Source organism: Siphateles boraxobius, unplaced genomic scaffold (assembly GCF_051911475.1).
Source record: "Siphateles boraxobius isolate OS27281-9 unplaced genomic scaffold, OSU_SipBor_1 24, whole genome shotgun sequence".
Lineage (NCBI taxonomy): Eukaryota > Metazoa > Chordata > Actinopteri > Cypriniformes > Leuciscidae > Siphateles > Siphateles boraxobius.
The window spans coordinates 4626395-4641623 of record NW_027508855.1 but is presented as its reverse complement, the minus strand read 5'-3'; the positions used below and the strand labels follow the sequence as shown (position 1 = coordinate 4641623).

At 42.4% G+C, this 15229-nt stretch overlaps 1 protein-coding gene across 2 annotated transcripts in view; it reads left to right on the top strand.

Moving 5' to 3' along the window:
- The first annotated feature begins 2009 nt into the window (after positions 1–2009).
- Positions 2010–15229, top strand: part of tacr1a (tachykinin receptor 1a) — a 34572-nt gene continuing 21352 nt past the window's right edge. For both annotated transcript variants that reach the window (XM_077240870.1, XM_077240871.1), the window contains exon 1: positions 2010–2722. In XM_077240870.1, the coding sequence (XP_077096985.1) occupies positions 2316–2722 (407 nt within the window). In that variant the 5' untranslated portion in view covers positions 2010–2315. The remainder of the gene's footprint in view (positions 2723–15229) is intronic.

Here is a 15229-nt window from a genome sequence, read left to right as displayed (position 1 = left end):
TTAAATTCAACTCATGAGGATGACAGTTGGCGTGTGAAATTATATTTCTGATTTCTTTCTTGTGGACAACCAGTGGTCAGCCAAATCTTGATTTGTTGAGCAGAGCTCCTTGCCAGAGGATATTGCATGTTGCTATATTCAAAAAGAAGGTAGTGAGTGCACACAGGATTGAAAAAAAGATTAGAGCATTAAAAGGATGGCCAAGCTATATTTTCGGCATGCATTGAATCTCTTGAGTGAACCAATTTCCTTCCTAATCTTGACTGGTTTAATAACAGAAAATATATACAGTCAACAAAACAAAAACAATGCAAAAAGGAAATAAAAACTATATCCATATGTGTGGGTGGAATTGTCAGAAACCCAGATGCTGTCATGGTAAATGTTTAATTAGCATTGATGAGTTGCCACGGCACATCCCTAACTCCCATAGAGGTTCTTGAAGGAATCTGAAATTTAGCTAATGCATGTGATGGACTTTCCAACACACCGCCTAAACCCATTGAATTGATGGCTACAACAATGAAATTTGCATGCCTGTGGAGTACTTGCATTGAGTTACGGATTGTTTTTTTTTTATACAAGAAGGAAACAAACTAACTCTAACCGTGAAAAGAAAATCGCACCATAAATCTTTTCCTTGGTGTAAGATTATCTAAAAAGGGGTTTATTTCAAATCATTATAGAGCTGCAGAAACCAATCACTTCTAAAGCAGAAAAAAACAAGGAAACCTGTCAGCAAAAAAGTCACTCAGATTATCACAAATCTAAAGCAACCTTCTTTATAAATTAAAATTCAAAAATAAAGAAATTGAATGATTCACTAAAAATGATGAAAAATTACTCTTTAAATGGCAGTTCCCTGGGCTTATAGTCTGAGTCATCCAGTATCAAAACATCCCTTTGTTATGTGGACACATTCTTGAATAATGCATGTATTCATGTGCTGCATGATGGCAGTGAAATTATGGCCAAAAGAATGAAAACACCCTCTGCAAAGCGGCATCCATTCAGAAATGATTTACTGTGTCTGATGTGGAAAAAGGCCTTCACAAAACCTCAGCGAACACCTTTAGGATGAAGTGGAACAGCGTGTCATGCTACATATCACACATCACACTGATGCTCCCATATGTTATTTAGAACAGGCCAAAAACGCATTAATCCCTTCCTTTGCAGCCATAACAGCTTACAGTCTTCTTGGAAGGCTTTCCACTGAATGTTGGAACATGGATAGGGATTTGTGGCCTTTCAGAGCATCAGCGAGGTATGGCATGCAACTGACGACGGGCAAACGTTGGCTTGCAGTTAGTGTGCAGTTAATCCAATTCCAACAAGAAAAATAATAAAAGTTGTGTTTACTCAACATCATTGTCCGTCATGTAACCTATACATGTCTTAACAGACTGGCTAACAGACTGGCTGATTGAGCTTACGTTTAACGCGCATTCAGATGGAACCACCAGGGGGAGACCGTCAACTTTCATTGAATTACTTGTCAAAATTGAAATGACTGGGTCTTGGTGTAGGTAAATCGTTGGTTTGATGTCGAAAGGAACTGGTAAAAGACGTTCCAAGCGCAATTTATACCGTTATCAATGTCAAAAGTTTAAACGCATTAGCCTTGCCTATTTGGCTTAATCCATTATTTTTTGGCTTTTTCTGTCCAATCTAAAAGAACCAAACAACATATTTCAACTTGCATTCAAAGTGAGCTCTGAATGAATCGCATTTAGTAATAAAAGAAATGGATTACCAACCCCTTGCTTCTTTTAGTTTCATTACCTCGTGCTCACATATCTGCGCGCGACCAAAAAAACATTTTTCAATCTGCGTGGCACACCTGGCGCGCTCTGAATTACATTATGCAGAATAGAATACATTTCGTATTAAAAAGAGAAAACTGCGTTTGAAAGGGCTCGTCCCTTCGTTTCCTCTCAGAGCCGCGTGTTCGCAGCATCTGCTCATGTGTGCGCGAATTCTCTTTTGGCACGCGCTGCGCACTTGGCAGTGACGCTCAGAGGAGTGAGGTGTGTGTAACCAAGAGCTAAAATTGGTTTCGTGATGAGGAAAAGTGAAGGAACAAGCAGTTGCGATCTATTCTCCTGTCTCGTTTGAAGGAACACAGGGATCGTCTTCCCTTACCAGAGAAGACAATTGAGATACTGTTCGGAACACATTTTGCGCCAATAGACTCAACAATTTGACATTTTTTTTTCTCGAAACGGAACATGGTCGATTGAACATTAATACGACATCCAGCATAAACGAAAAGAAACAATATTTAAATCGCACTTTACATTTTCCCGATAGGAATGGATTCGCTCATCACTTCCACTGACTTCCAAAGTAACTGGACAAACAACTCCATCGCACAAAATGAAACCGAGATATACTGGAACCAGTTTGTGCAACCTGCTTGGAGGATAGTGCTCTGGGCAGTGGCTTACAGCACAATTGTCATTGTCTCCGTGTTGGGTAATGTTACGGTAATATGGATCATTTTGGCGCACAAACGAATGAGAACCGTGACGAACTATTTCCTTGTGAACTTGGCGTTCGCTGAAGCGTCAATGTCCGCATTTAACACCGTTATAAACTTTGTTTACTCCGTGCACAACGAGTGGTATTTCGGACTCTATTACTGCCGATTCCACAACTTCTTTCCTATAGCCGCCGTCTTCGCTTCCATATATTCAATGAGCGCGATTGCACTCGACAGGTAAGTTCCTTTCCCATTCACGCAATGACATGGGTTTCTCGTTGGCTGGCTGTGCTTGTGCCTGTTCTGTCGTTTAACAAAATACAAAGGACGGTATATTAAATAAATGTGTTCAAAATTTAAATGAATTATTTGTTTTTCGTTAAACAGCCCATTACAAAAAAACTACCATATTTTCACTGTTAGAACATAACAGTGGTAATTTCTTATCAGCCGCCCCGCCTATGAGGGTCTAATTTTATATTCAGTTCAATATTTTTTACTCCACAAATATAAGAACATTATAGACACTGATATTATACTATTATTTAGATGAACTAAATCAGATCAATTAACCTAAAAACTAGTTATTTCTAATGAATAAATCTTTAAATCATGATGAAATGACCGTTTTTGTAAAAAAAGAAGACCATAGCCATTGATCAAAATGTGTTGAGATGAGATTTTGTGGCATCTTGTTCAAGAGAGGGGAAGGGAAGGGGGAGCTGGGAGGGTCAGGGGGAGGGGGGGCTGTTATCAGTAAAAATGGAATAACATGTTAAATAATTGTAAAAAATAAAATAATATGCAAATTATTTAAGACATTTCTCAAAATAAACCCATTTGGCATACAAGGCTCTTTTAAATTGAGTGTATAGGGTTCCTTTATTAAACCTCATTGGACCCTTTTTTCTAAGAGTGTACCCTACTTTTGCCAGAAACTATGGTTACAATGAATATGTAATTATAGTTGCTAATATTATAACATTTAGCGATGTTTAGTTCTGCCTTCACAATGCGAACATGAGTGTGAAATTGTAGCTCTTTTCTTGTCTATATTAGAAATTATCACAGCATAGATGGCAGAGGTCATTTGTCTGTGATGTCAGATGATAGATAATGGTTATTTGTCATCCCACTCATAGCCTACCATAGTCATCATTTAGAAACCCTAATTTCTTTAGTGTTTGTGTTGTTGAGAGGTGATTGTGTCTGCTTTGTTTCTTCATTCATCAGTTGCCATGTCTAGCAGCATAAGGAATTATTCACAAGAAGTTCCAGATTTCAGTTAATGTATGACCTTTCATAACCCAGTTCTAATTGTAATATGTCATGTCTCCAACCTTTTGACACAGCACAGCTAATATTCAAAAAACATGCCTGCTTCCATTTATCTATGCAGAAACATGAACTTCTTTAAAATTCTATTACCTGAGAGACCTGTAGGGGAGATGGAGGGCAGGTTTCTTGCGAAGACTGAACTGTGTTCAGGTCCTTCTAGAGGAAATACTTGCCAGAGCAATAATGGGTTATTTATCTTAAAAAATATATATATTTTGGGGGGAAAAAAGCCAGCCAAGATTACATTCCCTGAAGACATATTTTGAAGCATACACAGCAAATTAATCATTGGTTTACAAACAAATAACTGAGACCAATGCCTTGATTTTTCCTATAAGGAAGACAGTTACAGAGTCTAGGTTTTCATTAAGAACTCCAAGTAGTTATAGAAGTAGTATAATTCTGTAGAATTCGAGCATGTTTAATTTTCAGCCATTTTTAAGTGATTTCTGTCATGCAGTGATGTGAGTATTATCAACTAATGGGCAATTTGAGGTTGGAAAATTGAATTATGCCTAAAGATGTAACGTAGTAGTAAAATGTAATTAGCATTCTCAGAATGCTTGCTCCTGACAAACCTCTAATTATTTTATATTAGATGAAACCGTTAAGTCAGTATGAAATTATAATTCGCCCTATCCCTTTTTTCTAAATGCATTTTATTGATCATATTGTGATAATTCAACAATTCATTCATGCATTTAATTTTTAAATTTTTTAATTCATATTTTTTAACCAAAATATCATAACTCGATCTACGCTAAAAACGAATAGAATTCTCTCTGGTGATTGTTCTTTAACCCTTGAAGCTTAGACCCCGCCCCTTTCTTACAATTGACCACAAGTTCATAATCAGATCTGCCTCTATCCAATCAACAACCAGGCAGAACCCCAGATGTCCCTGCCCTACATTTGTGTATTTTTAATATTCAGTTTCACTCGGATGTACTCACAATACAGAGAAAAGATCTGTCTACTTTCATTACGACTTTAAAAAGTCCAGACGAAAGGCACAATAACAAAGCTGTTATATACGATTTAGTAAGTATATATACATACTCACAGGCCACCTTGTTATGTACACCTTGCTAGTACCGGGTTGGACCTCCTTCTGACTTCAGAATTGCCTTAATTCTTTATGGCATAGATTCAACAAGGTGCTGGAAACATTCCTCACAAATTTTGGTCCCTATTGACATGATCGCATCACACAGTTGCAGCAGATTTGTCGGCTGCACGTCCATGATGCAGATTTCCCATTCCCCCACATTTCAAAGGTGCTTTGTTTTTTACGACAAATTCCGAACCCCATCTGAATGTTGTGGCAGAAATTGAGACTGATGAGAGCAGGCAATGTTTTTCCAATTTTGGTGAGCCTCAAACCATTCTGGCCATTATACTCCGTCGGTGTATGAATGAGTGAGTGTATGGGTGAATGTGAGACAATATGTAAAGCGCTTTGGTGGCCATTGGGTCTGTTAAAGCGGTATATAAATGCAGTCCATTTACCATATACCATTTACTCTGACCTCTGGCATCAACAAAGGCATTTACCCCCCACAGAACTGTCGCTCACAAGATATTTTCTCTTTTTCTGACCATTCTCTGTAAACCTTAGCGATGGTTTTGCGTGAAAATCCCAGTATATCAGCAGTTTCTGAAATACTCAGACCCGCCCGTCTGGCACCAACAACCATGCCACGTTCATAGTCACTTAAATCATCTTTCTTTCCCATTTTGATGCTCAGTTTGAACTTCAGCGGATCATCTTGACCATGGGTGCTCTGACAATCAGCATGTCAGACGGCACATGGCTCAGATGATCAAACTGTCATGTGTGGCAGGAAAAGGATTCCCTAATAAAATTACAGAACTAAAGCTAAATTTGAAGGAAAAGCACTGCAAGCATCAAATTGTGTAAGCACACTGTCCATGTCCGCTCTCTCTAGTATGTTGTCATTATTGATTTAGCCCTGCCGCTGTTCAGGCCGATGATCTGTTTCCCTGAGCTCCACTTATGTCAAACAGATGTGCTTGAATGTATGGGTGCTGTGTCTGAACTCTTCACCTGCTGGAGAATGTGCCGTGAGTTCATTGTCAGTTACTCATTTACTCACTCATCTTTTCTTCAGGGCATTACTTACATTTTTTTTGGATTGTCTATCACGTGTAAGCTTAAGTGTGTGTGCCTGGTGGTGGTTCAGCTGTAAGGTTTTCTGTAAGATAATGGAGTGGAAGTTCTCTCATGTGACTAAATTTTGAATTTTAAATTGACATTTTATTTTTATGCTTAAAGGAATTAGATTTCAAACAGCAATAGTTCACCCGGATATGAACATGTTTAATCATTTACTCACCCATTTTTTTCTAAACCTGTATGAACGAAAAAAGAAAAAAAAGGTATTTTTAAGAATATCCTGCTCACTCTTTTCTGTAATGAAAATGAGGGGACTGGATCTGTCTTACTACAAAATGATAAAACTGTACCATAAAAGCCTCATAAAAGATCTGGTAATTGTTCCCCCCTGCCAAAAGCGCTAAACATGCATGTCAAAAGTCACATAGACTGCAAAAATGACACATTAAATCTATTAATTGCCAGATACCATGGACAATGGACAAAACCAAATATGATTGCTGTCAGTGGTGTCAAAATTGATTTGAGTGCTGCAGCAGAAGAATTGCAGGTGCTTTTTTGTCATTTTGGTACTTGAACTAATCTTTCTCCTTTCACTTTTAAGGAAATATCCTGCATGTTCTGCTATATAATAAAAGTGAAAGATTCGCATTCACTTACTTGTGTTCCACAGAAGAAAGAAAGTCATATGGTTTTAGAACAACATAAGGGTGAGTAAAAGATGACAGATTTTACATTATTTCAATGTGACATTGGTATTCTTAACAACAACAAAAATATTCTGTGTGCATAACTGTCCATGCAGGGTCTCAAAATTTGCACAGAAGAAAAATACTTACAAAAAAAAGTCTGAAGCAGGTGCCTAATAATTGGTCTGAACCTATAATTTATTAAAATAAATTAATCATTATTCAGGTTGTGAAACTAAAAGACAGCTGTGAATATTAAGACTAGGGCTTTCCAGGAAGTTGGAGACTATTAAAAAAAAAAAAATAAGGAGAAGGAAATACATTTTTTATTGATCAGAAAAGTTTGTTCCTCAAAACTCTCTGCACAAACCAGATAGAGACTTATTAATGAAGTCACTGAGAGGCCAGTTGTCACTTTGAAGGAGATAGTCAATTTTCCAATAAAGGGATTAAAAGTGAACAAGTCAACCGTATCAAGCTTAACATTGGCTCACATGGAAGGACGTCACAAAAGTACTGCCAAGCCTGAAGTTTGACCAATAGGTTTTATTAACAATTCTTTGAGAATGTAGAAAAATGTTGGAAAATTTAAAACGGAAATGCAATTGTGTTGCCAAATGCTGAGATAATTTCAATAATCAGCAATGCAAATGTGAAATTTGCTGTTTTAAAAGCTAAATCAGCTTTTAAAAAATGTGAAGAAGCTTTTGTACATGGTTTCTACAATTTAATAGCCTATATAAAACAACATAAGTGGGATATTAACATCATAATCATTCATATAAGAATCGCTTCTCTGTTCTCAGCCCTATCAATGGGATTCTATATAGAACTATAGGGTTCTATAAGGTTCAATATAAGGCAATAAGGTTCTATATAAGGATAAATGTATTAAATAATTGTTTAACAGTTATTTTTTTTAATTGATAATATATGTTTACAAGCTGTTTAATTAATAAAATCTTATTAAAAAATAATTAAAACTAAATCCATAAAATTATCTCATGAAAGGATGTGTAATATGAAGCTCCTGACTGAAACCTTTAAGGTTCCGTATAGAACCTTTTGTTCTGAGCGTGTAGTAGAGACCACACATTTTGTAATGTTGGAATTCAGAATGGGAGTCTTTAAATTTTTCAATGCATTGTATGTGTAGCTATAAAACCACAAGAAAAATGCACACCAGACACAGATTCTAAGGGAAACAAAGAAATCTCTGACAAAGCCTGACCTTCAATACCATTTCACAGTCTGAAAGTGGTACATGGAGTGCTGCATGGTTTCTCTCAGCTAAATAAAGTTAATAATTCCTGCCACAAGAGTATATTCACTGCCCATATAACTGATAACTGGAACAGATCCTTTTTATTATTGAAGAGCTCATCTTATCACAATGATACATTTGCTTGTTGCACTATAGAACAAACCCAAAACTATTAACAGCACAGATCCACTATTGTAGGTACTCAATAGATTTGTATGCTGTGTGTGTGTGAGGGATTTACTATCTGGGCTTCATTCTATTTTATAATGATACAGCTCCATATTGGAGCAAATGATTTAAGAGGATTTATCTTAGATACCACTAATATCTGCTGGACAGAGACATGTGTGTGTATGTGATGGGGTCACTGATGTGTTGACTGTTTAAATAGTTTAGAGTGCAGAGCAGAATCTCTTGCTTTCAAGCACAGCTCGAGCTGCAACGTATGAATGAAGATCACAGTGGGAAAATTAGTGTGGTTGTAAATAAGAGTGAATCTGTGCTGAGAGCCAAATCCACAAGCAGACAGGTTGTCTTCATTTACACCACCAAGGTTTTCTATACTCTTAGAAGAAAACGTCTCGGGTTATGACTATAACCCTTGTTCCCTGAGAAGGGAACAAGACACTGCGTCGAGAATCGACACTTTGGGGACACTCCCTTAGCGTGCGCCTCTGAAGTAAGAATGAAACTAATCCAATCCTGATTGGTGTTGCGTCGTGACGTAACATGTGACGGCATAACCGGATGCATAAAAGTGACGCTGACACACACACACATCAGCTCCGCGGTGAAGCAAGACGCTCTAAGGCCTCGAGGGGCGTGGGCGGACGACGCATTGTCTCTTTCCCTTCTCAGGGAACAAGGGTTATAGTCATAACCCGAGACGTTCCCTTTCGAGGGAACTCAACACTGCGTCGAGAATCGACGCTTTGGGGAACGAATGCCCACTAGGCCACGCACCGAAAACAGACCTGCCCCGGAGTGAAACTGATTCAGGCACTCAGCTAGGACGAGAGCACATGTGTGTCAGGCGTACTAGGGAGGTACAGACTATAGAACCTAACAAAAGTGTGTGGGGTAGCCCAACCGGCTGCCTCACAGATCTCCTTGATGGGAACTCCCGAAAGGAGGGCCCTAGAGGACGCCATGCCTCTAGTAGAATGAGCCCTAACGGCCAAAGGTGAAGGCAAATTCCGCACCTTGTAGGCCTACTTATGGTATGTATAGCCGGGAGCCCCTAATAGGTGATCCAAAACACACTACAGTAGGTCCGACCTCCTCCAAGAAGAGGACCTCTCAAGGTAATACTCGGAACTCTGACTGGCAGAGCAAGGAACCTCTCCTTTTCTGCCGACACATGAGGTGGAGGATGAAATACTTGCAGGACCATGGACCTACCCATGATAAATTGCACTTAAGGCACATAGCTGGGTCTCGGATGCAGGATGGCCTTAACTCTGCCGGGGGCACACCCCAAGCAAGCTGGTGATAATGCCAGGGCTTCGAGATCTCCCAGTCTCTTTAAAGAAATAGCTAAGAGAAAGGCTATCTTGAACGTGAGGTCCTAGGCGAAGCCGACTGGAGGTATTCGAAGGGAGCCAGGGATAGCCCTTCGAGAACCACCCGCCAGGTCCCAGGAAGGAACCCTGGACCTGACTGTCTGTCTCATCCTCCAATACCATGGAGAAATAGTATGACCAGTTGGTGCCTCCCTAAAGGCCCAACATTTAGTGGTGCATGGAACGCCGCAATGGCAGCCACGTACACCCTACGTGTGAAAGGGGAGAGATTCGCAGAGAACGATCTTGAAGAAACTCCAGAACTGAAGCCATTGGGCAGTTAACTGGGCCTAACCCAAGTTGTCTACACCAAGTAGAAAAATATTCCACTTGAGGCCATATAATCTCCTAGTAGATGGAGCCCTAGAGATAAGTATGGTTTCGACCACCCCAGATGATAGACCAGCATCTAGGTACTGAGCCCCCTCAGAGGCCAGACCCACAATTTCCACAGCTCTGGATGAGGATGGAATATAGTGCCCTCCGCCTGAGACAACAGACCCCCTCTCTCAGAGGAATCTGCCATGGCGGAGCTATCAGGAGTGAAATTAAGTCTGAAAACCATACTCGGGCTGGCCAAAACAGGGCTATCAGAAGAAGAATGATGCCCTCCTGACGGACCCTCTCCAGGACTCCCGGGAGCAGAGCGATCGGGGGGAAAAACGTACAGGCGAAGCCTCGGCCAGGCCTGTACCATGGCATCCAACCCCAGCGGGGCTGGATGAGTGAGGGAGAACCAAAGTTGACAGTGGGACGGACGTCCCTCGAGACGCAAACAGATCCACTTCCACTGGTCCAGACCTCTGCCATATGAACTCCACCACCTCTGGATGGAGTCTCCATTCCTCGGGCCTCAGCCCCTGCCTCGACAGGATGTCTGCTCCCTGATTCAGAACCCCCGGGACATATATTGCTCTTATAGGTAATATTTTCCCTTGGGACCATAAAATGATCTGATGCGCCAATCTGGTTAGAGGGCGCGATCTGAGTGTCCTTTGTCGGTTTAGATAAGCTACCACTGAGACGTGGTAACCTTTGATGTCTGTGAGGAAGCTCCTCAGAGCCCTGAACACAGCCAACATCTCTAGGCAATTGATATCCCAAGAAAGATGATGGTCCTGCCACAGACCCCTGGCAAAGTGGCCGTCCGAGACCGCGCCCCAGCCAGCGAGGGAAGCGTCTGTCGAAACAGTTTCCTGGCGACATGACGCCCCTAACACTGGCCCTTGGGACAAGAACCAAGGTTTCTTCCTTATTAATAGGGAACGAAGGCATCTGCGCGTAACCTTAATTATACAGAACGGATTCCTCTTGGGGAAAAAACCCTTGGCTTTGAGCCACCACTGAAGGGGCCTCATGTGAAACAGGCCCAAAGGAATTATGTTGGATGCCGCTGTTATGAGGCCCAGCAGTCTTTGAAATTGCTTTACAGTGATGGCCTGACCTAGCTTTATCCCGGACACCATGGCCAGGATGGATTCGATACGAGCGGGAGACATACGTGCCCGCATCGTAACCGAATTCTATACCACGCCCAAAAGAGTAGTCTTCTGAGCTGGGTCCAACACATTTTTCTTAGTGTTGAGCCTCAACCTCCGGTTCTGAATGTGGCCAAGGACGACATCTCGATGCCAAACTGCCATTTCTCGAGACTGGGCCAATATGAGCCAGTCGTCAATGTAATTCAGTATACGGATGCCCTGAAGCCTCAGTGGAGCCAGAGCCGCATCCATACACTTTGTGAACTTGCGGGGAGAGAGTGCTAGGCCGAACGGAAGGACCCGATATTGGTATGCTTCGCCCCCGAAAGCAACCTCAGGAACCTCCTGTGACATGGAAGGATGAAGACATGAAAATAAGCGTCTTTTAGATCCATCGTGACAAACCAGTCCTCGGATCTGATTTGGTTCACGATTATGGGAATAGTAAGCATTTTGAACCTGAATCTCCTCAAAGAACGATTCAAAAGCCCTAGATCTGAAATTGGCCTCAGTCCGCCATCCTTCTTTGGAACTATAAAGTACCGGCTGTAAAACCAGGACTCTCTGTCTGGTAGGGGAACACATTCTATGGCCCCTTAATTCCAGTAGAGTCTGTACCTCTTGTTCCATAACCCGAGCCTGTTCTGGTACCACTGCAGTCGGTACCACCCCAGCAAACTAGGGAAGTCGGTGACCGAACTGCAAGGACCTCTTTCCCGAAGGCTTCTTCGCCTGAAGGACGGCCCTCAGGTCACCCTTCTGGCTGGAGGACTTCGGTTGAGAGTGCTTCCTCTGTTGCCAAGCTCCCGCAGGAGGGGGCAACGCTCTCTTTTTGCTCTTGCCGATGAGAGGAGCTTTGATTTAGAGTGGCGAGGGAAATACCGTTGGAATGCCGCCAACTGTTTTTTTTTCTTTCTTTTTTTCGCTTCCTGAAACCTGTCAACGACTGTAGTGACAGCGTTGGAAAACAGGCCAGAAGGAGATAGCGGAGCGGCCAACAGGAATATTTGCCTCATTTAGATCTTTATGAAGATCGGCCTGGTACGCCTGCAAAATCGTCATAGAGTGCAGGCACGCACCAGCCTGACCAGCCACCATATAAGCCCGGCCAACCAGTGCAGATGTGTCCCTGCACGGTTTGTTGGGTAGCACCGGGGCTTAAAGCGAAGATGCCACATCAGGAGAACAATAGCTCGCTAAAGCTTCCACAATCTGCGGCATCTTGCCATAACCCGCCTCTCTCGCACCCACCACATTCGTATAAACATATAATGACTGTGGTGAGATATGTAAAGAGTGGGTTTTTTCCCAGGATCTACATATATATTTTTTATAAAGATCTGGGAAAAACAGTAAGTCCCGGCTCTGAGGTTGTGAACGGTGCTGCAGGAATCTCTCGTCTAGTTCATTTTGACTGGGATCATCCTGCTTATTTTGGGGCCAGCTGATATATTTCATATATATATTTATTTATTTATTTATTTATTTATTTATTTATTTATTTAGTCTGGCCACAGCACGCATCACAACCTCCACAAGCTCTACATAAGCAGAAACATAAGCCGGCGAGAGTGACCCATGTTGCTCGTTCCCGATGCTGAGCACATCTACTTCCTTATAAACAGATAGCTAGAGCACTGGGCACTCATCACGGGCAGAAGAAGCCACATCGCGGGCTTCTGCGTCGTGAACGAGTGTCATAGAATCTGCGGATGATGAGAGAAAAGGTGCCTCAGCAGTCTCGTTCTCATCCTCGAGATCCTTCTGCGATCTCCACGATCTAAGCCGTCGCGCCGCCTCAACGGACGCGGGACCCGAATCGCGGGGATCGCAAGCCTGGCCATCATCAGGAAATAATATAGCCAAGCGGGAGCGCAGCACTCTAATAGGAAGTGCTTCACAGTGTGCACAGGCAGCCATCTCGAGAGCTGACAGTGCGTGCTGCGCCCCTAAACAATACACACACACATAGCTGATGCGTGTCCCCACCCGTGGCATATAATCTTGGGCAGGGGTGCACACACTTAGTGTATTGTTCACTCGCCATAATATAGAGCTTTGCACAGACAAACAACTCCAAATAAGACAGACAGTTTCACAGAGAGCGCTTGCTGAAGAGCGAAAGCTGATGTGTGTGTGTGTCAGCGTCACTTTTAGAGATTCTGTGCCTCTTTGAGATGGCACCTCAAGACGACGTTCGCTTGCAGAGCGCAAGTTTCTGGATGGCACTTAAGTCTGAAGTAATGAGTTTAGGTAAAAGGGTGCAGAGCCATTGGTTGTTCTGTAGGCAAACGTCCGTGACTTGAATTTAATGCAAGCGGCAACTGGCAACCAGTCACAACCAGTGTGAGGAGAGGAGTGACGTGTCCTCTCTCCGGCTCATTAAAGACCAGTCTAGCTGCAGCATTCTGGATCAGTTGCAGAGGTTTGACAGTGCAAGCTAGAAGACCAGCCAAGAGAGTATTCCAATAGTCAAATCTGGATAGAACAAGCGCTTGGACAAGGGGTTGTGTAGTATGCTCTGATAGGAAGGGCCTGATCCTCCTAATGTGCAAGGCAAATCTACATCACCGGGCAGTTCTAGCAATGTGGTCTGTGAAGTTCAATTGATCATCAATTAGTTCCTGGCTGACCTAGATGGAGTTATGGATGACGAGCCTCGCTGAATGGTGAAGTTATGATGAAGTGTTGGGTTGGCCCGGGACCACAAGTAGCTCTATCTTCACATGGTTTAGTTGAAGGTGGTGGTCCTTCATCCAGCCAGAAATGTCTGTCAGGCATGCTGAGATACGAGCATCTCCCGTCGGATCGTCAGTCTGGAATGAGAGGTAGAGTTGTGTGTCACCAGCGTAGCAGTGATAGGAAAAGCCATGTTTCTGAATCACAGATTCTAGTGATATCATGTAGATGGAGAAGAGGAGTGGTCCTAGCACTGAGCCCTGGGGCACTCCAGTAGCTAGATGTTGGGTCTTAGACACCTCACCCCTCCATGACACCCTAAAGACTTGAACCATTGGAGTGCGATTCCTGAGATCCTCTTTAGGATTGACAGGAGGATATGGTGTTTAATTGTGTCAAAGGCAGCAGACTGATCCAGCAGGTTAAGAACTGAGGATTTAGAAGCTGCTCTTGCCAGTCTCAGAGCTTCAGTTACTGAGAGCAGGGCAGTCTCAGTTAAGTGTCCGCTTTTGAAACCAGACTGATTTGTTGTCCAAGAGGTTGTTCTGTGTAAGAAAGGAAGAGATCTTGTTGAAAACAACTCATTCAAGTGTTTTCGCGACGAATAGAAGAAGGGATACCGGTCTGAAATTTTCCAGATGTGCTAGATTTAGAGTGGGTTTCTTAAGCAGTGGGGTTACCCGAGCCTGCTTAAAAGCTGTGGGAAAGGTACTAGTGTGAAGAGAGGTGTTTATGATGTGCATGAGTGCGGGTACAACTGAGGAAGAAATGGCTTGAAGTAGGTTAGTGGGAATAGGATCAAGAGGACAGGTGGTAGGGTGATTGGAAAGGAGGAGTTTGGAGACTTCTACCTCTGAAAGTAGAGAGAAGTAGGGTAGAATGTGTGTTATCTGGTAAAATGTGTGTGTTAGTTTGTGGGTTGGATGCTTTTATCCAAAGCGACTTACAAATGAGTACAATAGAATCAGTTACACAGTCAGACAACAACATGCAAGTGCCATGACCCTTCTCAGTTTAATCTAACCAAGTATATGTATTTTTATAAATAATAAAAAATAGAATAGAAGAGAAAGTGTTAGTATTACTGGATCAAGTGCTGCCGAAAAAAGATGCATCTTCAGCCGTTTCTTGAAAGTGGTTACGGACTCAGCAGCTCTGGTAGAGTTAGGCAGATCATTCCACAGCAGGGAACAGTCAGGGTAAAGGTCCGAGAAAGAGAGTCTGTGCTTCTTTGAGATGGCACCACAATACGATGTTCGCTTGCAGAGCGCAAGTCTCTGGATGGCACATAAGTCTGAAGTAATGAGTTTAGGTAAAAGGGAGCAGAGCCAGTGGTTGTTCTGTAGGCAAACGTCAGTAACTTGAATTTAATGCAAGCGGCAACTGGCAACCAGTGAGAGGAGAGGAGTGACGTGTCCTCTCTCCGGCTCGTTAAAGCCCAGTCTAGCTGCAGCATTCTGGATCAGTTGCAGAGGTTTGACAGTGCAAGCTGGATTGACAAAAAGTGTTCTTTAAAATTGAGTCAAGAACCCTATCTAGATCTCTATATAGATCCCAATTGAACCTTTTTTAAAAGAGTGTAAGGAACATTTAG